The 24,271-nt window shown below is 32.7% G+C and overlaps 1 protein-coding gene across 5 annotated transcripts in view; it reads right to left on the reverse strand.

The window, feature by feature from the left end:
• The window catches only part of LOC118196191 (uncharacterized), an 86,305-nt gene that overhangs the window by 13,633 nt on the left and 48,401 nt on the right, over positions 1–24,271 (reverse strand). For 4 of the 5 annotated variants that reach the window (XM_085821022.1, XM_085821023.1, XM_085821024.1 and 1 more), the window contains 6 exons: positions 23,628–23,743; positions 23,121–23,317; positions 22,839–22,901; positions 7,603–7,777; positions 6,556–6,731; positions 2,554–2,655 (listed from right to left, as the gene is read on the reverse strand). In XM_085821022.1, the coding sequence (XP_085677148.1) occupies positions 2,554–2,655; positions 6,556–6,731; positions 7,603–7,777; positions 22,839–22,901; positions 23,121–23,317; positions 23,628–23,697 (783 nt within the window). In that variant the 5' untranslated portion in view covers positions 23,698–23,743. The remainder of the gene's footprint in view (positions 1–2,553; positions 2,656–6,555; positions 6,732–7,602; positions 7,778–22,838; positions 22,902–23,120; positions 23,318–23,627; positions 23,744–24,271) is intronic. The other variant, XM_085821026.1, reaches the window with a different exon arrangement.

Genomic DNA, 24,271 nt, shown 5'->3' on the forward strand with positions numbered 1-24,271 from the left:
AAATGGACAAATTAAATATTTATACTATTTGACACTTGCATGGCTAGCCGCATAAACTTGTTTTTATAAAAATAAAGAAAAATTGTATAATGAATTTAAGGAATCCAGCTAATGTAATTTCATATATGCAGTTAGTAATTAATAACAATTTACATGAATCTGTGTTTATTACTTAAAATTTTTCAGTTATTTAATTAATAAATCTGAAAGAAAAAGTATTAGCTTGTGTTTTACTAAGTGACAATACACTGCCACATGGAAAATTAAAATATTTTAATTCAGGCATGGACAATACATTTGAATTTTTGAAATCGCACGCATGATTTATATTCTCGGTAATATTTCATAAAGTCTAGGAGACAGTGTTCTTGTAAAATTCTTTCAATGCTGCTTGATCCATGGGAAAAAACATTCATTGAATGTTTGTTTACCAATGATAAATATCTTCCAGCATGAGAAAGGTAGTAAAAGATTTTTTTAAACACGGGGAGCAAATGCATTACACAAAACTAAATTAACTGTTTCCCTATAGTGGAGAAAACATAAATATGTTCTTTGTACACAAATTTCTCAGCTACCTTTATAATGATGAATGAATCTTTAGCTAGACATTGCTCAAGGGAAAGAAAGTTCTCTTTTTCAGTATTATGCTCCTGAATTTAGTTCTAAATTTTAAGGCATTCTGGACATGCCCTGCTTTATACAGGGTTCGTACACATTTCTGCACATGGAAATTTACTACTTTTAAGGACCATTAATGAAAAACATTAAGGACCTATTAGCAAATGGGAACTGAATAAATTCAATTAAAATTATTATCTATGCCTGAACTTCACTTTTGTAATACCCATACCCGGATTTAGATTTGATAAGGCCCAAGCTATTTCAGGTATTATACTATATATTTTTAAAATTTTATTTATGAGTCTATTATACTATATTTTAATTTTTTGGAGGCCCTAAGCTATAGCTTACACATAAATCCTGCACTGGTAATACCATCCTAAAAATAAAATATATCCATAAGTAGGATGCATTATTATTAAAAATGAATTAATTAACACAATTATTGATAAGTTTGAGAATAAAATCAAATTTATGAAATTTATCAAGTAGCATTAAATATTTTACAGTAATAATAGTTGGAAATATTTGAAAGAAGATAAGTGACATTTTATTTACGTTTTATTAACAGTTAGCTTTATGTTCTTTTTTTAAATATCTCATTTTGTCATATAGTTGCATAGTTGCTAAGTCTAGAGGTTTAATAAATAACAGGTAGATTTTATGTCAAGTGGCATATGTTAAAATGAGAAGTAAGATCTTAATCAGCATGATTCATAACAAAAGACTGGAATTTGTCACCGCTGCTGCTTGCCTACAGAGAGACATGCTGATTGGAAGAAACCTGAAAGGCCTTATGTAGGCACGGTTGGCAAGTTTTGAAAAGTAGTTGGGCTCTGTCTGACGCAGTTAGTGTCGTAGCTTCGTGTAGAGTTCCAGAGGTTGTAACCCAGTTAATATAGATTAAGGTTCTAATAAGGCACTAAAGCACCAGAGGTGATAAGTTGTTTTGTATTATTTTAAGTCTCACTAGATGTAAAGAATAAGTTTTACATAAATTTTTACATTTTTGTTTTTTATCTTGTAACCACAGTAAGGATTAATGAAATTCAATAACTCACTTTAATATGAGGAGATAATTTTTAAGGATAAGCAGTTAGTTATAAATAATTAAATTAGGTAGTTAGATAACCTTAGTCATGAATTTACGTGGGCACTATTAAATTTTATTTATTTTTAAACAATATTTGTTAAAAAAGCCCTATTCAGATCACGATCTAATAAAATTTTACAGTTCAAAATACATGTAATTTATGACACTGTTTCTTAAATGATATTAGGATAATTACACATTTAATGCTACAAAACATACAAAACATAAATGTTAACAAAATATTTATGCGTCTTTTTAATTTGAAGCCTTCGCAGACATTTTGGCTAATTTATATCGATTTACTTCTCTTTAAGCATCTTTTCTATACGCAAACCTAGTCTCAATACACAAACCTAGTATTCTCACTAGTTTTTGGGTGCTTTATCTTCTAACTTGTCAACCTCTCCACAATGTACCTATATGAGGGTTTACTTGATCTGGTAAAAGTTAAATAGTCCGAAACCCCCTGACAGACGTGAAGCAAATCATGTCTGAAAATAACTACAATGTCAGATAAAGGTTTAAATAAGCGTCTTATTTAAAAAGAACTTAAACATAAAGGCATGTTCTGATGCTAAAGAAATCAATTACAGCTCATGGTGATATAATTAAACAAGAACAATCAAATTCAAACTAAAAATGTGGACTAGCGGTCATTCATTGTGTATAGAAAGAGATCATCATGATGCATGTGGACTATGTGGTCAAAGACTATGCAAATAAATTTTAATTCAAGCTGGCTTAATAACTCTATCATATGAGGAAACAGAGATGGGAAATTATAGTAAAGACTGAAATCATAAACAACAGGGTAATTTACATAATAATAACTGTACATATCTTTGAAGAATAATTTTCTTTATGTATTCAGTTTCTTTCTTCAACATGATGCCTTTCCATTTTAGAATTTTCGGTTTTAAATAAGGATTTCTGTTATTCTAAAAAAAAAAAAAATGTATTTAGAATGTATAGAAAATGTTCGGTTAAAAAGCTGGTGTGGCAGAATTTTTAGAATTTAGTGACACACCAAGCAAAAAAAATCTAGAAACGACAAAACTTTTAGAATTTAGAGCAGGCATTGGAAGAAAATTTAGAAAGGCACTAGGTAGTAGAATTTAGTATCCACAGAGATTGCATCAGGTAGAAAAATCCCTAGCTCTAGTTCTGTGTGTGATGCATTAAAACATATTAGATTATCTTTTAAATTGTAAGTTTTCAATTTTTTTATTCCTTTTATTCCACACCAGTCCATGTGATAAGATTAGAAGCATTTTTTGACATTTTCCATGCTTGTGTCTAATGAAAAGTAGAGAAAATCAAGAGAAGATAAAGATTCGAGTATTAGAAGTAAACATTCAAATATTACGTTTTCATTATTCTTCCAGATGTTCTCCAAAAAGCAAGAAATTCATAGCAAACTTTCTGTAAACTACATCCATTATGTGTTAATACCACGGAGACATTTTTCATTTTGTCACATAGTTCTTTAATTTTCTAGAATCGGGGGTCTATAAATCTAGCCTTCAAATGGTCCTAAACTTTCCAGGCTTCAATGTTTAAGTCCTAAAGAAAAATTATCCCTACCAATTCTGTAACAGCAAAAAGCCAGAAATATTTTGGGAAAAAGTGTAAAACTAATTTTATAGAGGAAACTTACGCATAATCTGAGAAAATTACATGGGAAAAACTCTTACGATGAAAAAATTAGTAAAAGGACATTTTTAATTAACTACATAGCTAATTTTGCTCTTGTTAAGAACTGTTTGTTAAACTGTACTTTATAGCAGTATACCTTGTTTATTTTTCAGAATCAAAATATTGTAGAATAACAGAACTTTATAATATGACAGAGAAAAATAAAATTGCTTTATTTTAATGTCATTTTTTTAATATAATTTCAATATATTACCATTATTTTAATGAAATTTATCAATGTTACAATATTTTAAAAAATATTGTTGAAAAATTCCCAGATCTCAGAATTAAAAATTTTCTATAGAAACTGAACTTAAAAGCACCAAAATGTTGATAAGTCGTCAAATTTAGAACCATTTAATAAAAGACTTCACATTCCCAAAAGCAGAAAGCTGTTTAAGAGCTCTTCATTGGGAAAATGAATTTCAAAATGCTTATGTTTCACTTCTTGCTCAGAAACTCGAGTATACCACAGTTTATATTAGAAATAGGAAAAAATTATAATCCACTCAATAGGTAACCATATATGTTAGTGAGTTGCCAAAACTATTCCTTCAAAATGCTAACTCACACTTAAAATGGCAGTTGTAAAAACAGACAGAAATTTCAGATGATTAAAATTAAGGACCTTCTGTCGATTTTGGCCAAAATTAAGGACTTTTAAGGACCAAAAATCGATTCCAAAAAACATAAGGACTTTTAAAAACTCTTAAGGACCGGAAGAACCCTGTTTATAACTGGTAAATGAAATTCAATTTAGACATCAGTTGGTGAATTCATCCCTTTCTGAGAGTGTCTTATTTTATTATCTTATGAGGTTTGAAGATATAAAAATTTTTGGAAGTGGAAATATATCGGCTGTGTTGCCTAGTTGCAAGGGAGAACAGAAATTACAATTTTATACATCTAAATTGTCCAGAGTTATATGATTAATAATTGAGGAGAAGCACATCTGGCCCTTCAAACATATAAAAAGTGTCCTATGTTTGACTTTGCTAAATAAGTAGATCAGAGAGGAATAAAAACATTATGTAGTGATAGAAATATTATAAGAATATGCTTATTCAGTTCCTTTTTTCTATATAAAATACAGTAATATTTTATAATCCTTGTTTAAAAACTGCACATGAGCAAAAATATTTTATAAATTAAAAAAACTTTCCTGTCTAATATTAAAGATGAAATATACTATGAGTTCCTTTTCTCACCAAGACAGAATATACAAAGACATGCATCTAAGATGCAGTTTTAAATTTTCTTAATACCAGCTATAATAGTTGCCTCATTTTTAAGGACTTCCAGACTGACAATACCATGAACCAACAAAGAAGTATCTAAATGGAATGTTAGAAATATTTACTTTAAAATAATGTAGCACCATTTGTTAAAGAAAATAGTTCATGACATATGAAAATTTATGATATTAGAATTCTGAAAGCACCGGGAAGAATTAGGGATGAATGCCATTAATTAAAAAGAAGATAAATTTTTGTGATTGTGGAAGTTTTATTTTACTCAAAACTTTTGCCAGTCTAAGGTTACTTAACATATATATGTAATAATAAAATTCCATAGTCAAGGATACATTTAAATTTCTAACTGCATGTTCTTTTCATTTTTAATGGCGACGGTCTGTTATTTGAAAGTACGTGGAATTAAATCCACAGCCCCGTAGTCAAGTTGTTTTTCCCGCCTTTTCTACATGTACAGTTATAGAATGTTCTGGAATTATCTAAAGCGAACTGGAATGGCTGACATCATTTCTTGGAAGCTCCGCCTTTCCAGAGGCTATAAAAGAACTCGCAAAGGAATATCAGGGGCTTTTTCTTAAATGTCACAATGCAGTAAACTTCATACAAAACGTTATTAGTGATTCTTTTTATATACTCCGGATATCTGATTTTGTAACTGCTATTTCTCCTGAATAATAAAAAAATTGATCCTGTTTTTTTTTAAAAAACTTATCGTCTGATAATTTAAGCTACGACTACATTTATGATTCTTCACAAATCTATTTATTTCGGACAAAAGCTGGTACATCACACGCACACACACACATCTATATATATATATATATATATATATATATATATAATTAAAAAAAAATCTAAGTTTAAATTAAAGGTATTGTTACGAAATGTACAGGTGCGGTGAGATAGCGTCCCCAGAAAGCAGTTTTAGGGTTGCCATAAAATGGCAGGGCAAGACTGGGTTGCCACATTTGGTGACAAAATTGGTGATATGCCATGGACGGATGGAGAACCTTCTGGAACGAATTCTTACCGGTTTAGCCCAGAATGTTCTCGAACACAAGCCAAAAGCTATATAAACCCTGCTGGTCTGCATTCAGTGAGTGTGCGTGCCTCGCCGAGAGGGGGAGTAAGAGTGGCTGGCATAGAGTGAAAGTGTGTGCCTCGTCTAGCGAGCTGATAGTCAGTCATTGAGCGAGTGTCTTGAAGTCTAGTGCCGAGTTGGTCGTCCAGTGCATTGAGAGAGTCTTTTAGTGCATCATCGAGTTTTGTCTTAGACTGTGCTGAGTTGAGAGCTATACTCTTGTGTATCGTCGAGTGCATCGTGTGGAGAGTCTCGAGAGTACGTGGAGTTCCGAGAACGACCAAGCAGAGTTGGGAGCTGTACTTGGGTGCTTTGCAGCAAAGCTGTCTCCACAGTTATAGCCTGATAACCTGAAGGCTGTGTCAGCATGTTTATAGTAGCTCTTCGACGACTGTAATGTGATTTTGGAGTTGTCCTGATTAGTACTGGGCAAATAAAGTGTGTTGCAATACTTCATCAAGTGTCATCCTTATTTACTCCAAATCTACGAACCCCGTACGAACGTGAAGGAAAAAAATAACGTAACAACTGGTGTCAGAAGAATAAAAAAATGCAACAGTATGTTAAGAGATTTTCATTCAAAATCTAGATAATTTAGAATCAAAGTACACTGCAAAATGTCATATTTATATTGCAGTTATCATTATAAACACACCAGGAGAGGATTTTTTTTCAAAATCTTATTAGCTATATCTTCTGAAAAGAAATCTGGAGTCTGAAACTATCAGCTTATTGTGTTATTTTAACAAAAATTAAGATCTGATACAACTTTTCAAAATCAAAATATATTTAGTATATTGAAAATATACCTGTTCCCAGTAAACCCTTTTTTTCTCATGTGAATGGAGCTGATATATCAACATTGAACATGATATGCATAAAAGAATGCCCAGTACAGAAAAACTAAAGAGAACACGCAGGCAAGAATACAAGCTTCCATGGACAACTTCACAGTTCGGAGTGTTATTGAAAACGAAACGATGTGCTGGAAATAAAATGAAAAAACAAATTAAATACAGAAATAATAAAGCTGCAGAACATTGCTATAATTTACAACATAATACTATCATATCTAAAAATTTTAATAAAGATTCATAATAGCTAAAATTTCAGTACTTGTGAATGGTAATAGTCTTTAATACTGAAACCCTAATTTGCTTCCCCCATGTATGCCTTGTGAGCTTCTCATGTTCCAATTTTTTATTATAATGATATTTCACTTGCTTTTTTAGATTTATATTTCATCCAGAAACATATTATCTATTTTTAATATGCAACTGAAGATATTGATGCTGTTTTGGTCTTTCAAGAAAAGAAAATTTGCTGGAACAATAGAGTTTGTAAGACTAATCATAAAAAGAAACTTTATACACAACTTACATGGCATTGTACAGTTAATTAACTATGCCAAATTCCTCATTTTTTCCCCTCTATATAATTATATGACCATTGGAACCCCAAATGTTAAATTTGGTAAAGATAGCAGTAAAGCTACCTTTTGTTGCTTTTAGATGGCTGAGAAACAAATTCCAAATTTTCTTACTGGTTTCACCTGCTTAATTATTGGTACAAATTATCACGCTCATGTATTCCCTAATTCAGTATCAATAATTTTAGTTACCTGCATTTACAATGACTCAAAAACTTATGAAAATTATAAAAATAAATATTTTAGAAATTAAAAACATAAGTCAAAACATCAAGAGAAAACAGGCTGTAACTTGGTGAAATTCAGCAGACTAAAACATGATAAATATCACTTTTATGCACTATTCTGGACATCAGTGTATCACACACAACTGACTGCATTTAAGAAGCTGCAATGCTAATTGACAGTTACAGAAACATGCTTTTACCTTCTTGTGCACTGTGATCCCCAATAGCTGACACACACATGCAAGTTTTGCTTTGAGGAGTGTAGACACATTCATGAAGTGTCTGTAACCTATTCATATGAACTACTGTTGTAGTGACTGTTATTACAACACACAGAAGTGCACAAATAAGGCAACAACCTCCAGCTATTTTCATCTATAAATAAAGAAATAACAATAAAAAAAACGGAAGAAATCTACATTGAAGAACAGATACTAAATATTATAAAATTTCACTAAAGAGAAAAGAAAAACAATGGTACCAATAGATTATTTCTTTACCTTATAATGTTTAAAGAGTGGCTCTAGCTAGTTGATTATTAGAGAATGCATGCAAGAATCATCTACCTGCCTTCAGAAAGGAAGACTTTAAATGGAAATCTTTCTTAAATTCACATTACACGTGAGAATGACCATGAAAATCTCAAGCAGCCAAACTTTCCACTGGCAACCTAATCTGAGTTGAATTACTAGGGTCACATGTCTTAGCCAATCGACCAATGCTAGGTTTTCACAAACAGAAGACTTGCGATATTTTGTATTTAAGTTTACTTAAAAGTTTTCTTCTACAAGATCTGGCTTGTTTCATACAGCTTCTGAACAATATTTCTCCCCTCCTTTGATATGGCTATTTTTATATAAAATTTAAAATGTGATGGCATATTCACTAGACAATGTTTACAGCACTTGAATTATACTTATCTATTTGCAGTAAAACATTATGCTGAATCAAACATTATAAAACGAGAATTTTGTAGGGTTTAACTATGTCACTTTAAAATTTTTACACGAAAATTAATATGAAAAAGATTTGAAGCCAAGCTAGTAAACAGACACTTGCATATGCTTCGCTATTATTCTGTTACATTTTTTAGAAACATCAGAGCATAGTGAATGCATGGGGTTATGATGAAACATATTAAATTTTTTTTTTCTCAAAATCAAGCTTATGCACTCATTTAGAAAAAAGTGGCCATCATATGACCTTTTTCTAATTCGATCTTTTTAAATAGCAACAAGCTTCAAGAAAAGTATCACTTTCAATTGATTATTCGTACACAAAATCTAAGCAATAACCAGAAAGGTCTGTAAGACAAAATTTTGGATTATATTGCATTAAGCATAACTGGCCATGTGTAAAAACTGGTTTTTCTAAATTTATATCAATATAATCAAACATTTACTCCTCTATTTTTTAAATTAAAAATTACATTTTATTGGCCAGTTGAATAACATACTTTAATTGGTTTTTAATTAAAGGAAATTATGTGTTTACAAAATATTTTAAATAAATAATTTGAAATAAAAATCATAATTTAATTTTCTTCTATGTTATTTCTATAGCAATGACAAACCTAAATTCATTTTAATCTTCATATTATTTAGATATTGCTAAATGGTGTTAATTAGTTTTTGGATTACAGCTCCCATGCATTAAGAAGTAAAGCAACGCATGTTTTCTAATTGCCTATTTGCTCTTCTGCTTTATCTTCATCAACATTACAAGAGAATAACAAGTTCATTTTTTGGTAACATGCCTGCATTACAAGAGTTTGGAAGTTCTGAAAATGAAATGCTGTTATAAAAATCATTTTTGCTAAGGCTTGACATAAATAAATAAATATAATGTCTATATATAATAGAAATAGCCTTAACATGAGCTGCATTATTTTAGTTCAAACTCTTAGTATAATGCTTCTATATTTTTCTATGAAAATCTCTTATGAGTTTCAAGTTCTATTTTTGGTTTATAATATATCATAAAAATATAATACATTCTGTTCTCAAATGTGATTATATATCATTGTACATGCATATACCAATTTTAAATACCAAGTCTTAGAAATTTTGGATTATATCCTAAAATATATTTTTTTTTTTTGAAAGAAATCTGTTCAGAGCTTTATGTAAAGCATCATTTTCAGTTTATATCAATTTTGACTCAAATCTAATATATTGTTCCCACTCATATAAAAGTTTTAGATACTAAAATTTAAAAATTTTGGATTATATTTTAATACAATTTTCCATTAAAAACTCTTATGGGCTTCATATTAAAGTACCATTTCTGGTTTTTGTTACTCAACACCTACTCAACTTTTTATATGAATACAGAAAGCTTACATATGGAAAACAGATATTTTGGAGGTTTGATATAAAAGGCAAGGTGGATGGAAAAATTTTCACATACAGACTGGCATAGACATTATAAAAATAGTAAAAACATATTGTGGGGACCCTAATTCATGCTTATTTACTGAAAACATGCTATCGAATTTTTTCGCCAAAAATTTACCTTCTTCAGTATGTATACAGATTAGCAAGAAATAAAATTATTTAAATTTTAAATATCTTCAAGAATCAATAAATAAAAGGAAGGAAGAAAGCAGGAGGTTATTTCAGAAATTTTCTCGGAGGTTGAGAGATGCAAAAAATAAACATTAAGGTATTATTTATACTTTCTATTTTACACACACAAAAAAGGAGATTAATATATTTATAATAACTGTATACAGTGAAATCTTGAGATACAAGCACCTCTACATACGAGAAATTCGAGATACGAGGAAAGTACAAGTGAAAGATTTGTCTCTAAATACGAGCACTGACTCGAGTAACGAGTGAGGCTGTTGGTATGTGTTCTCGATCTGGCTGGACTCGGGGGGAATCCCCTTGTCAGATCACTCAGTGTTTTTTGATCTATGTGTTTGTGCCAAGTGTTTATTACATTTAACACGAAAATAATTATTTTATGAGGCCTCCCAAGATGACTGTTGCCTCAGATAGTGCTGCAAAGAAAAACTGGAAAGATGGCTGTTTGAAATTAAAAAAGAAGTGATACATAAAACAAGCGAGCGTGGTGTAAGAGTGACGGAATTGGCGAAGACTTACAGCCTTTCGACATCGACGATTTGCACTATTCTGAAGAAGGAAGGAAGAAATTAAAAAACTTGATGTAGACAAAGGAGTTACTGTTACTTCCAAGCACCGTCCAAAATTCCTAGATGTTGAGAAGCTGTTGTTAGTGTGGATTAACGAGAAGCAGCTAAAAGGTTGGTGTCAGAAGCTATCATAAAGGAAAACTACGGTTATATTATTTACCAGTGTTATTTATTAGAAAAATTAATTTTTATGTTGATATTTTGAGGGCTAGAGAACGGATTAACTGGATTTCCATTATTTTCAATAGGGAAGTTTGTTTCTAGATACTAGAAATTCGCTATGAGCTCAATGCTGGAACAAATTAAACTTCTATCTAGAGGTTCTACAATATAAATTAAATAAGTGTCAATAAAAGTAGTTCCATAAATGGAGATAATATTTACGGATTTGCATATAACCCTGCGTACTATCTATATAACAGATATAATGTTTTGATTAATTTGGGAAAGAATGATACAAGAAATAAAACTAAGTATGAATAAAAGAATGGACTTTTTAAAATTCAAACTAAAAATAAACTTCTGTTAAGAAACTAAATCACATTTGCAGAAATTTGGATAACTTCTAACAAATCTTTATTCAGAAAATACAAAATCATTCATTAAAGAGAACGCTAACACATGCATGCCACATAATACTTTTTATTAAATTATAAAATTCAAATAGCATTATTTAAAATTTATCAAACATGTTTTTACATACACTGGCATGCCAGATATGAATTTTGCCAAACAAAATCATACAATATACAAATTCAAAAAAGTTTACCAATATTATAATTACACATAACAAATTTTAAATCATTTTAAGTCTAGGAGAATTGTTAAAAATGGAATTACAGCCAACTTAACCACGTCCTCTCATAAAAAAGTTAAATCCTTATTGCAGAATAACTGAAAGTATCACAACCATGAATCATTACTATAAAACAAAACTGTCTGCAGGTTTTGTTTTACAGTAATGACTTAAAATGAAGAAGTTTGTTTTGCTACTAATAATAATAGTGAAAAAAAAAAAAAAAAAGAGAGAGAGAGGGGGGGCATGGGACAGCAGTAGTGATAGCACAATTCCCATACTATTTGGAAATTGTTTTTTTAATTAACAATACATAATTTAATTGTATATAATCTGAATAGATAACCATTCATTAACCTCTTCACTCCCAGCATATCATATATGACATGCTTCAGTTTCTCTTCATTGGTCTATCATATCAAATGGGACATGGGAGCAAAATGTCATTGCTGGTCACTGTATCACATTTGATATGCTGAAACAAAACATTTTATTTCAACTTTTAAATGTATGTAAATGATGTCAGAATGGTGAAATACCTGATTGATGGAATCGCTTGACTGTTAATCTTGTTATCACAAATATTATTTAAAACTTTTATTCTAAGAACATAAAACATGCAATGCTTGTAAACATCATTTAGAAATTAAAAATATTTCACAAAGTGCAAGCAGCTTAAGCTTTTTAATATAATTATTACAATAGGATGTAACAGGCAGTGATATATAAATTATTAAGATTTTTATATGATATATATTTATTCTGAGTTTTTATTTTAAGTATAATAATTTTCTTTTTATAATATAAGAAAATAAATTGAAAGAACACACAGTGACATTCAGCACTCCAAGGTCATGGTGAACACTTCATTCTCTCAACATTGAAAGCAAAGAGGTTAAGAGTGAATTTAACTTATGTAACCAAATGAACTTATTCTCCAGATTAAACTGCATGAAAATACAGATAAATTGTTGATAATATAAATGTCTTTAATATTATTTGTGTACAATGCCTTAAATTTCAGTTAATAACATTTCAGATATCATCCAAGGATGAATTTTTTTTTTCACTTTAATTTGGTTGTGAAAAACATTCATTAATTTTCTTCCTAGGGGCCTGAATAAATATTTTTACTAGAGTCTGGAAATCTACCTCATTTCATACTTTTCATAAACTGACAAGTCACCTGTTTAAGATATATTCACTGTTGCAGTTTTTTTTTTTTTGAAAAAATTTGCTATACAGTATATTTACTCACATGTTCCCCCCTTTTCTTATATTTTCTGAAAATCAAGATTAGAATTATGGATAGTGCATACCATTGCCAAATGAAAGGGTTGCAGAAAAACTACTTGATTAAAAACAGCATATGAAAATATAAATATGATATAAATTTCTATTACTGTACTCCATATTTCAAAGTAGTCAATTACATTTATTATTCTGCAATACTATTCATTTACTTAACTACTATAAATCAGATGTTCTGAAATCATACTAATCATTATGGATAGTGCATACCATTGCCAAATGAAAGGGTTGCAGAAAAACTACTTGATTAAAAACAGCATATGAAAATATAAATATGATATAAATTTCTATTACTGTACTCCACATTTCAAAGTAGTCAATTACATTTATTATTCTACAATACTATTCATTTACTTAACTACTACAAATCAGATGTTCTGAAATCATACTCCGATGGGTACAGGAAAAGAATATGTGACGGAGAAATATATATTATTCAATAACTATCTACTTATGTTTCATATTTGCACACTGCGAAAAAAGCACAATTAGCTGGTAAAGAGGAAGATTATGGCTTAATAAAATTGTTTTACATTTGAGATGAATAAACTACTTTGCGCAAGAAGAACAAAGATTGCAGTAATTATTTGCTTTCTTTTAAAATCAATTTTGTTTTATATGTTACTGTTTCAGACATTATTGGTACTTTCTCATTAGTACAGCCCCCTCCCCAAGTTTTTAAATGCTTCCAAGAACAGCATTAAATTGCCAACAACAGAATGAATAAATAAATAAATAAATACTAATAATAAAATATGTATTGCAATCCTGTAAGATGATTACTGGTCTGTGAAATGCCGTTTATTTTATGATATAATTTCTATAAATTTTGATGCATTCACTATTACTAATTCTGATTCACAGATTTGAAAATTGAGCTGACATTTACACTAATAATGGTCAATTTAGTTTCTAATTCACGAGAAAAGCTGAGAGGAACTGCAACGTGTTTTCTTTTTTCAAAAATATGTTATAAAGTTTGATTTACTGACAAATGAGGATGATAACAGCTGTGAGCAGGCCACCTCTTAAATACTTTCTTTCAGAAAAATGCTAACAATTTTTTATTTACATTACTGAGGAAGATGCTTTAAAAACATCATTCTTCTAAGAAAGCATTTTACTGTGCATTTGAAAACATCCCCGGAATGGAACTATACATAGGGTTTACTGGAAAATGCTGTCTGTTTAGGAAGTTAAAGAAACTAATACATTTCACATACCTTTAATAATATTTATTGTACAATATAATATTTTTCCTTACTAATGCCTCTTGGGTGATAATTTGTAAATAACATTTTTTGAAAAATGTCTTGTCCTTAGTGGTGAAGAACTCAAGTACTGCTTCCGTTTTGGAGTGATAACTCGAGGGTGCCAGGTCTGAGGAGTATGGTGGATGTGGGAGAATTTATAAGCTTAGTTCTATGATTTTTTGACGATTTGCCAAAGCAGCGTGCTGTTTGGCCTTATCATAAGGCAGTATGATGTGCTTTCTACTGAACATTGACAGCCTCTTTTCTTTGATTGCTTTGTTTAAATATCCATTTGCTGATAGTACCTTTTTAAATTGAGCTTTTTGTTAGGTTTCAAAAGGCTGCAACATATGGTTCTTGGATGTCTCATTATATATCTATCACTTTCTTATTCAGGCTCAAACTCAGTTTAGTGGTGCAGGTGCTAAGTTGTCTGGGCTCACAGTATACTCTTACTAACAATATTTTTGGAGGTAATTCACTTTTCAACTTTTCATCAGCAACCATCCAGTCCAATGCTTCACTTTTGTTGCACACAAGCATAGATGTGTATATATTACAATTCAATCATGCAAATTTTTCCCAATTCATGAAGCACCCATCTGAAATATTTAAAAAATAACTTTAGTTTATGAATATGGCACATATGGTTTGTTGGGCTGAGTTAAGCTTTCCTGGAATCCTTGTCGAAAAAGGATCTAGCTCTACCATGATCTTGATAATTCCGTTATCAATTAAAGACGGCCACTTAGAACTTCACTTACCATTGTAAGGATCCTAAGTTTTACTAACGTTTATTTTATTTTAAATCTTTACTATCACTTCTTATTTTCTACTTCTGGCCAGAATTAAAAGCTTTAACTTATTTATGCAAATTTGTCTTGCTAATGCCAAGTACTTAAGTTGTGGTTTTTTGCCAAGCAAGATAGAGAAAGGAGTTATTGGAAGCAAGCCTCTTGCCATAGTAGTTTTACAAGTTTTCACTCGGTTGCTGGCTGCCTTCAAGGCCAGAGGTTTAGTCCTCTTGATAATTTCAAACGTATCGTAGTTTTAGCAACTCGGCGTACTACATACGGACCTTTGTTAAATAAAGGCCAAACTTAATGCTAGGCACTTGTATACTAATTCAAAGTTAGTTTTAGTTAGTATTTTATATTCTTACGTTCAGACCACAAGTGGTTGGTCTCTGTATTCCGAAGTTCCGGAAATACCTGTAAAGATAGAAAAATAAAGGGTTTCGTATACCCTTCCTGTGTGTATTGTCTACTTCACAATTTATTGAACATAGCTTGAGTAAGCTCCCTGTTCCAAGTCAGGACAGTTCATGTTTCCAAAGCAAGTCAAGAGGAACACAAGTCTTGATAGTGGCGCCTGACGAAGAAGAATAACTATGGCCGAGTTTCAAGAAGAACCTGTGGTGCCTGCAGAAGCGGCTCAGAATCAAGAAATGCCAGCTGCCGCCCTGGAAGGATTTGGGTACATCGTCCAGACCATGCGCGCATTGATGAAACCAGAAGCAACATTTAATGGAAACTCACCGGTAACAAGTTTTTTGGAAAAATTGGATGACCACTTCATGCTGTATCCAGTCCATGAGTTCCAGTCACCTTAGCTACCAGCGCTTTGAGAGGCCAAGCGCTTAATTGGTTCAAATGTATAGGCAGAAACCTCTTGGGTCAAGCGGGAAGCCCCACCTATACTTACGAAAATTTCAAGACTGCCTTAGTAAAAGCCTTCCCTGTCGTAAGAAATCGTGAAAAATTAGAAGTGGAACTCTTCAGCATATACCAGCAACGAATTGAAAATCTCTCAAGCTTAATTTTAAGAAAAATTCACGTCTTTAAACTCTTGTATGGAATCCGTCCGGATCCTGAGATAATGCAAGTAATTTTGCCTAGGTTACTTCCCCAAGTACAAGACTTTATTAAGGAATCTGACTACACTGGAAAAGTTATTTGAGCTAGCAATCCAGTTTGAAAGTAGAAGAACGGCGGACATTGAAAGAAGACACCAGTATGAGCAACAAAGCCAATCTGGTGCGCCAAGACCACAGCAAAGGCAAGAACACGGCTACGGAAGCAAGTCGAATCAGTGGGCAAAGAAACCTGAGTATCCAAAAACAACCGGCAAACGTCGACAGTTTAATAGTAAGCCAGAAAAAAAGTCTGAAGGCCAGCGGAAAAAGAAGGAAGGCATGGAAAGGAAGAAATAAGATTTAAACTAAAACGGATTTCTGCTGACGGGAGGGTGCGGAAATCCGAAGCCCAAGAAAACCCCTCTTCCTTCAAGTTAAATACAGTTATTGTGAAAAATTTGATTCTTCTAAAGATTGAAGTTTTGGTAAACAATATCCCAGCCACGGCGCTCCTGTATACAGGTGCGCAGTGTTCCTATGTGGCAGAAGATTTTTTTAGGAAGTACTTCCGTAAATACAGAATATATAATTCGGATAATACGACAGTGTTAGCTGCGCAAGGGGAAAGATGCAAATGCATAGGCAAAATTCCCCTCTATATTCACATTAAGGATGAGAAAATAAAGATCATGTTTTTTATCATAAAAAATCTACAAGCACATGTAATTCTAGGGATAGATTTTCTTTCAGAGGCAGAAGCAACGCTGGATTTTAACCAAGCGTCCCTTAAGCTGACCATGAAACCAGTTCTGGAAGAAAAAAGAGAACCACCCACGTTAAATCTCAACCACCTAGCTACGGGAGAGCAACAAAAAATTCGCCAAGTGGTAAGTGAATTTGCTTCGTTATTTAGTGATATTCCCGGATTTACTCAAGTTACTAACCATAGTGTCGACACAGGAGATTCACTGCCAGTTCGGCAAAAGCCATATCGGTATGATAAGAATAAAGAAAAAATTATAGAGTGGCACATTCGAATATGTTACGTTCGAATGAGATATGTTACGTAAAAAGATCATAACGCCCATCTCAAGTAGTTATGCTAGCCCGGTTGTGTTATGTAAGAAAAATAATGACTATCCAGTAACACATCCAAAAAGGTGGCGTTTTGCAATTGACTATCCTAAATTAAACTCCATGACTAAATATCTGGTATATCCGTTACCTATTATTGAAGAAATTTTAAGGAACATAACTTACATAACATACGAAATACATGACTACGTTAGACTTAACGACTGGTTATTTTCAAATAGGTGTTAAACCAGAAGATGTGCCTAAGACTGCTTTTATAACCAAGTCTGGCACTTATGCATTCTTGCGTATGCCGTTTGGCATTTCAGGGGTACCGGCAACATTTCAGCGATGTATGGACATTGTGCTAAGGCCTGTTCTAGGAAAGACCACATTTATCTATTTACACGATATCATTATTACTAGTGATAATCTGGACCAACACGTACAGGATTTAAGAGAGGTGTTTTCATTATTAAATGAGGCCGGTCTAATAGTTAATGTCGAAAAGTGCAAATTTGCAGCCCCTGAATTAAAATACTTAGGTTACAAAATATCTCGGAAAGGAATCGAGACGGACGAATCAAAAATAATCGCTGCGCAAAAGTATCCGCCGCCAAATACGGCGAAGAAGCTGTCTTCTTTTCTAGGACTTTGTTCATATTATAGGTCCTTTATAAAAGATTTTGCTATTGCTGAACCATTGTTAAAATTAAAAAGGAAAAAGGGCAAGATTCTCATGGACGGCCGAAGGCAATAGGGTGTTTGAAAAATTAAAGCAAACATTAACGTAAGCCCCTGTTTTGAAATTTCCTGAGAACGATGAGAATTTAGAAATTTCAGCGGATGCTTCGGATTATGCGGTAGAAGCTGTACTTTCGCAAAATCAGCAGCCCGTGGCATTTTTTAGTAGAACTTTAAATGAAACTCAAAGAAATTATTCCGCGACCGAGAGAGAGGCACTTGCAGTTCTGTTAGCAGTGCAAAAGTTCCGAGTCTATTTTGAAAGGGCGCCAGTAACAGTGTATTCTGATCATGCGGCGGTAACTAGATTGTAGTCAGAGAAAAACTTATCCCCAAGGTTAATAAGATGGGCCCTCAAGTTACAAGAGTATAATTTGGTAATTAAGCACTCCCCCGGAAAGGAAAATATCGTAGCAGATGCCCTATCCAGAATAAAAATAGATGAAGAAGGTAATACTGTAAAGGTGGCAATGCTCACAGCATATACGATACATTCCCAAGAAACTGTAATAACCGAACTAGGTAAGGATCCGGAATTTAAAAAATATTTATGATTATTTAAAAGATTCTGAAAATTTTAGCCACCAAGATATTGTGGCGATAAGAAATAGGGCGGCCCATTACGAACTAATAGACGGTCTATTATTTTATACAAAAACTACGAATTCCAACAACGAATTTCGACCTGTTATCCCAGCTAGTCTTAGATTAAATATACTGCAGGAGTTGCACGACTCCCCTTTAGCTTCTCATGGTGGTATTCGAAAAACCATCCAATGCGTACGCGAAGCAGTTTATTTTCCTGAGCTGCAAAAGTTAACAAGGGCGTATGTCCAGTTCTACCCAACATGTCAAGCAGTTAATTATATTAACTTCTGCCCGGCCGGGTTTCTAAATAGCATTAAATCGGAATTTCCAAATGAAATAATTGGCATCGATTTATTGGGCCCTTTCCCGAACAGTGAGTTAAATAAAATTCGGTATCTCCTTGTTATGGTTGATCATTTTAGTAAGTGGACCGAAATTGTTCCCTTAAAATGAGCCCCCGTGAAATTAGTTATTGATTATTATTTTAAATAAATATATTTTAAAATATGGGGCGCCCCTAAAAGTTATATCGGATAATGGTCCTCAATTTGTAAGTAATATATTTGAAGACGTGCCAAAAACTGGGCATACGTCATTTAAAAATGGTCTCGTATTCGCCGCAATCAAATATAGCAGAACGGGTCAATTGAAATATAGTGAAAATTATCCGTAGTTATGTTAAAAATTTTCATAAAAGCTGGGATAACTATGTCAATGAATTAGCTTTCGCCCTTAGGACCGCAAAACATCAAAACATGATACAACGGGCAAAACTCCTGCTGAGTTATTTTTAGGCAGAAAGATTATAACGCCGTTAGATAAATTATTTTATGTTCAACAAAGAGCCCCAGAATTTAAAATGGGTGATATAGAAAAATTAATTAAAGAAGCAAAAAAGAACACTGAAGTAGCACAAAGAAAACAGAAGCTATATTATGATATGAAACGACGGGGAGTAACTTATAAAGTAGGGGATGAAGTATTAAAAATTAAGTATTCACTTTCTTCAGCACCAGAAGATAAAACTGCCAAATCCTATTCACGATTTGAAGGACCATATGTCATAGAAAAAGTAACTCAGGCTGTAGTGGTGTTAAAAGCCAGGAATGGTGAAACCTGCACCGCGAACGTTGACCAGATAAAACCATTCTATAATCGTAATAAAATGCCAATATTTCAAGATCTTTTGCAGGATCCGGCACGGCAGGCACAATCTCCAGAGGTGGAACAACGACAATCACAAGGGCAAGCCATGAGTAGACAGGAGCAATTGAAAAGAAAGTTCCCCCGTTGGAAAACTGAAGGTAACAAGAAAAAGAAGCTGTTCCACCGACCAGAAAAGAGAGGGCATGACCACCCCCAGAATGAAGAAGGGAGAAGTTTGCCTAATGCAAAGAGAGCCAGGAGAAATGGCAGCAACCATAACACGGTTCCAAAATGGAAGATCTACCCATCGGATAGGAGTCTACGCAGCAAATGTCGACGAATGGACGAAGAAAAACCAACCGCAGATGCAAGGAAGCAAGAAAAGTTTGAACAGCCAGCAACGAGACAGAGTTGTCCCGGTTCCGCCAAGACCAGCTGCCATCAAACGGCCGAGACCACAAGCAGATGCTAAAAAGAAGGTCTTCAAGGGTGACCGAACTGGAAGAAAAAGGAAGCACACGGAGGAAGGAACCGACACGCGACCCCGCACAAGACGGAAGATCAACCAGACCGTAGTCTTCACCACTTTCCAGGACTAGGCAGAAAAAAGGATGTCTGAATATCACAAAGATAAGTAAAACTTTATGTTACTTTGAAACTTTTAAGTTAATTTTTCATTCTTACTGCAAGTAGCAGAATTCAAGGAGTTTTACCTCATGTGAGGCCTACCTTTATCACCAAAAAGGCGAGAAATCAGTTGTTACCTATTTTGGTATTATGTTTTTCAATTACTCCCGAGTAAAACTAAAATTAATGTATAATAGGAATGTGTAAATACTTGAATATTGTAAAAGCATTGATAATCTTTGAGAAAGGTACCTTAAGAAAATTGTAAAAATTATTGTATAAAATTTTATTTAAAAGATTCTGGCAAGAAAGAAGTTTTAGTCTGAAAGACATTTGAAATGTAGTATTTCAATGTAGCTTGCTTGGAAAAGAATAGAAGTTAACAAACAATGTACTACTAATGTATGTTTTAAAATGCATAAAATTAACGACATGTTAATATGTCCTTATGTACAATGTGAACTGTTATCTTAAAATTTAAGAAATACTGTGATATGTTAAAAGTGAAAATATTAGAGTAATGCCAAAATTTTAACTTATTCGTATGACTGTAAAAAGAGCAAATTATTGTGAATATGTGTTAAAGGTTGAATGAATGTAGTTAGGCTCTCTGACGCTACACTTCAGAGTTAGCCACTTTTCAGAATAGTACCTCAGGGTTCAGAGATGAATATAAAGTGTGTTCTGAGGTCTTGTTATGTTGAATTTTAACACGTTAGTGTTTTGATTGCAGGCAGTAGTGTTGAACACTTGTACATAGACATGCATGTGTTTGGTGTTTTTCTTTATAACACATGTCAGAGAGCACGGGGAGATAATTAAATAACGTCACGAATGAAATAAGAATTTTAAAAGAGAAATATAAGTATTCATGTTACTTGCCATTTGATTGTGTAACATTTCATTAAACTAGTTTTCCTTCCAGATCTCTGGAAGGAACCAGATTCAACTAAGAAACTCCTGTTTATAGATGCAGTACAGATGAAAATTATTTGTCCATGGAGTTGATAATGTAAAAACGACTTTTTAATTTCTAGATTAGATAATTTCTAGTGAGAAATGCTTGTAAAAGATTGGCCTCATGTTAGATTTAGAGCTAAAAGTTTTCAACAAGGTCGTTTTAGACCTCAGTTTCAAACTAATTAACTCTGGCGGGAAGTATGTAAGGATCCTACGTTTTACTAATGTTTATTTTATTTTAAATCTTTACTATTACTTCTTATTTTCTACTTCCGGCCAGAATTAAAAGCTTTAACTTATTTATGCAAATTTGTCTTGCTAACGCTAAGTACTTACGTTGTGGTTTTTTGCCAAGCAAGACAGAGAAAGGAGTTATTGGAAGCAAGCCTCTTGCCATAGTAGTTTTACGAGTTTTCACTCGGCTGCCTTCAAGGCCAGAGGTTTAGTCCTCTTGATAATTTCAAACGTATCGTAGTTTTAGCAGCTCGGCGTACTACATACGGATTTTGTTAAATAACAGCCAATCTTAAAGTTAGGCACTTTTATACTAATTCAAAGTTAGTTTTAGTTAGTAGTTTTATATTCTTACGTTCAAACCACAAGTGGTTGGTCTCTGTATTCCGAAGTTCCAGAAATACCTGTAAAGATAGAAGAATAAAGGGTTTCATATACCCTTCCTGTGTGTATTGTCTACTTCACAATTTATTGAACATAGCTTGAGTAAGCTCCCTGTTCCGAGTCAGGACAGCTCATGTTTCCAAAGCAAGTAAAGAGGAACACAAGTCCTGATACCATTAAGGTCGAAGTCAGTTGCTTCAAATTGGTTAAACTATCTCCTAGACGTTTTATCCCAACCTGCATTTCTACCAAAAACTTTCACTAAATTTTAATAAGTTTCTGTAGCATTTCTTCCTTGTTGGAATTCATACAAAATAAAATGTCGTAAATGAACTTTATCAGTAGCCATGTTTACACGATTGCATCTCAATAATGATGCGAGACACTTTCAGTTAATTTAAACAGCACAATTGAATAATAAAATAACATTATCAGACAAAATTTCTGGTACACCTTTTATAAATAAAAGCATTTAGAGGTGCAATGCAAAAAGTTGTAATTAACAGAAAAACATATGCTCCAATAACTGGTTTAGTGGCTGCAGAATACTATTTGTAACCAACAGCACTATAATGTATTTACTATTGGACAAAGAAATTGATACTGATTAAGTGAGAAATAAGAGTAATATTTTTTGGAAAATTTGAGTTAACTAGGAAAGTTTTATTAGAGATCTGTGTTCTTTACATTTAATCCAACTAAATAAACAGATACATTGGCCATGGAAAAATTGTGAGAATAGAAAAAATCTGTTCGCCCACCTGATAAAACATCCCAACAGGGTTGTGAAAAACTGGCAAACGCTTTCTTGCGGAATGAAGTTCAAATAAAGAGGAAACCACACTCCTGACAGCATACAAGAGTGATGGATAATTTATTCAGATTGTTAATGAGCATACAAAACAGAACTGGAAAAAGTACTGCTCACTTCATTGTGAATCATAAATTTCATTTTGTAGATCTGAAAACAGTTGTTCACATAAAACAGGTCACCATCATCTTCATCAGTATTTTGCAGGATACATGATTTGAATGTCCTGATTGCGAGAAAATGCTTTTGATACCATACTGCAGAAACATGACACTCAGATACTGTATGTGAAACGTAAAGATGAACACAGCGATATTCTTGGCACCATTAAGATGGGGCTCGTGAGAATGAGAAAGTACCATATTATTTGAGAGGATATGACTAGAAAAATGAACAAATCTTCAGTTGCCTAAATCACACAGAATTTCAATATGAATACCTAAGAAAGAGTTTCAGTTTTATTCTACAACATGACAAGTATAAAGTTTCTTACCAAAAATGCATATCTATTCCTCCTTTTTGCAAAGCACATCAAAATAAGGCCAGTAAGAATAAACTGAAAAATGAAAAAGTTATGATCATAGTAGATAAACACTTTGCATTTTAATCTCTTTGGGAAAACAAAGTGCAATATTAAATAGAGATTAAAGTCGCCTTATTACAATTTCCTACAATATTGGCATTTTCATGCAGCATAGTGTCTTTCAATATAATTAATAAATACTCTTATCGTTAAGACAACTATTTTTAATACTCTAAAAGAGTGTAAACTTACCACCACTCCTGGTACATAAGTTGGTATTGTTTCAAACAACTGCAGGGAGGAAGTGTAGGAACGAAGTAAAAGATAAATGATGATGAAAACAATGCCATGGAACACAGACAAGCCTCCACACACAAGGGAAGAGATCACATATTTTTTCATCCAGGCTTTCCACCAAGGGCCACTTCTGTTGTTACTAGTTCCAGTTCCTGAAAGAATCAATTATTACACAGTTGATAACCAAGACAATATACATGCAGAAAAAGAAGATGGTGCCAGGGCACACATTTTTTTTTTTTTCTGATAACAAGCAATCATGGACAATTTAAATATTTCCTTAGTTGATGCATGTTTTTCCATAAAAAATAAACAAATAATAATAGGGAATTAAATTTTATAATTCTGTAAAGCAAATGTGTCCATTATCTATTTCTTAATTTGCTACATCCAGAAAATCACCATCCTAAGCTAAGTCAAGTGAATTTAGTCTTCTAAAGAATGAAAGGACTGTGTACATACCCCTCTGACTTCTCGAGGTAGAGGAGAGGGCTCGGGAAGATCTAGCCTGAAGCTCTTGACACCGGTCCATCCGTCAATCAGGTCATCCTGCAGTCCTTTCTTCGTCTCCACAATTTCTGAAACGTAGAAAACAACTTAAAATTTTTAACTAGAAGACAAATTTCGGAATTTGACTGAGATGCAGATGAATGCAACAGATACAAATCTTTACGGTAATTTTAGTTAATAACCCACTCAAAACTTGTAAAATTTCTTGTAGAAGCCTGGACATAAGGGAAGAAAATGGTGAAGGCATGACAATTACTCCATGTTATCTTAGAGCAGGGGTTTTAACCTTATTTCCTGTCTGGGCACATCTGACAAACAGAAAATGCTGATGGGCAGGGGGAGAAAAAAAAAAAAAAAAAAAAAGGGGAGAGAGAAGTATAACGATTCTTAATATTTCTTTATTTTATTGCAATCATAAGCATAATAAACTATACCCTACATTGAAAAGGTAACAAAAAATTCAAAATAGTTGCATTTAATGGGATTTTTCGCATTGCATACAGTACAGTCAAAAGTCGTTAATCCGGACTCGTCGGGACTTCGGCGATTCCGGATTATCGATTTTTCCGGATTATAGTTCATCAGTTTAAATCTGG

This window comes from Stegodyphus dumicola, chromosome 7, assembly GCF_044657685.1.
Source record: "Stegodyphus dumicola isolate Sdum_Otavi_A_Nest chromosome 7, ASM4465768v1".
Lineage (NCBI taxonomy): Eukaryota > Metazoa > Arthropoda > Arachnida > Araneae > Eresidae > Stegodyphus > Stegodyphus dumicola.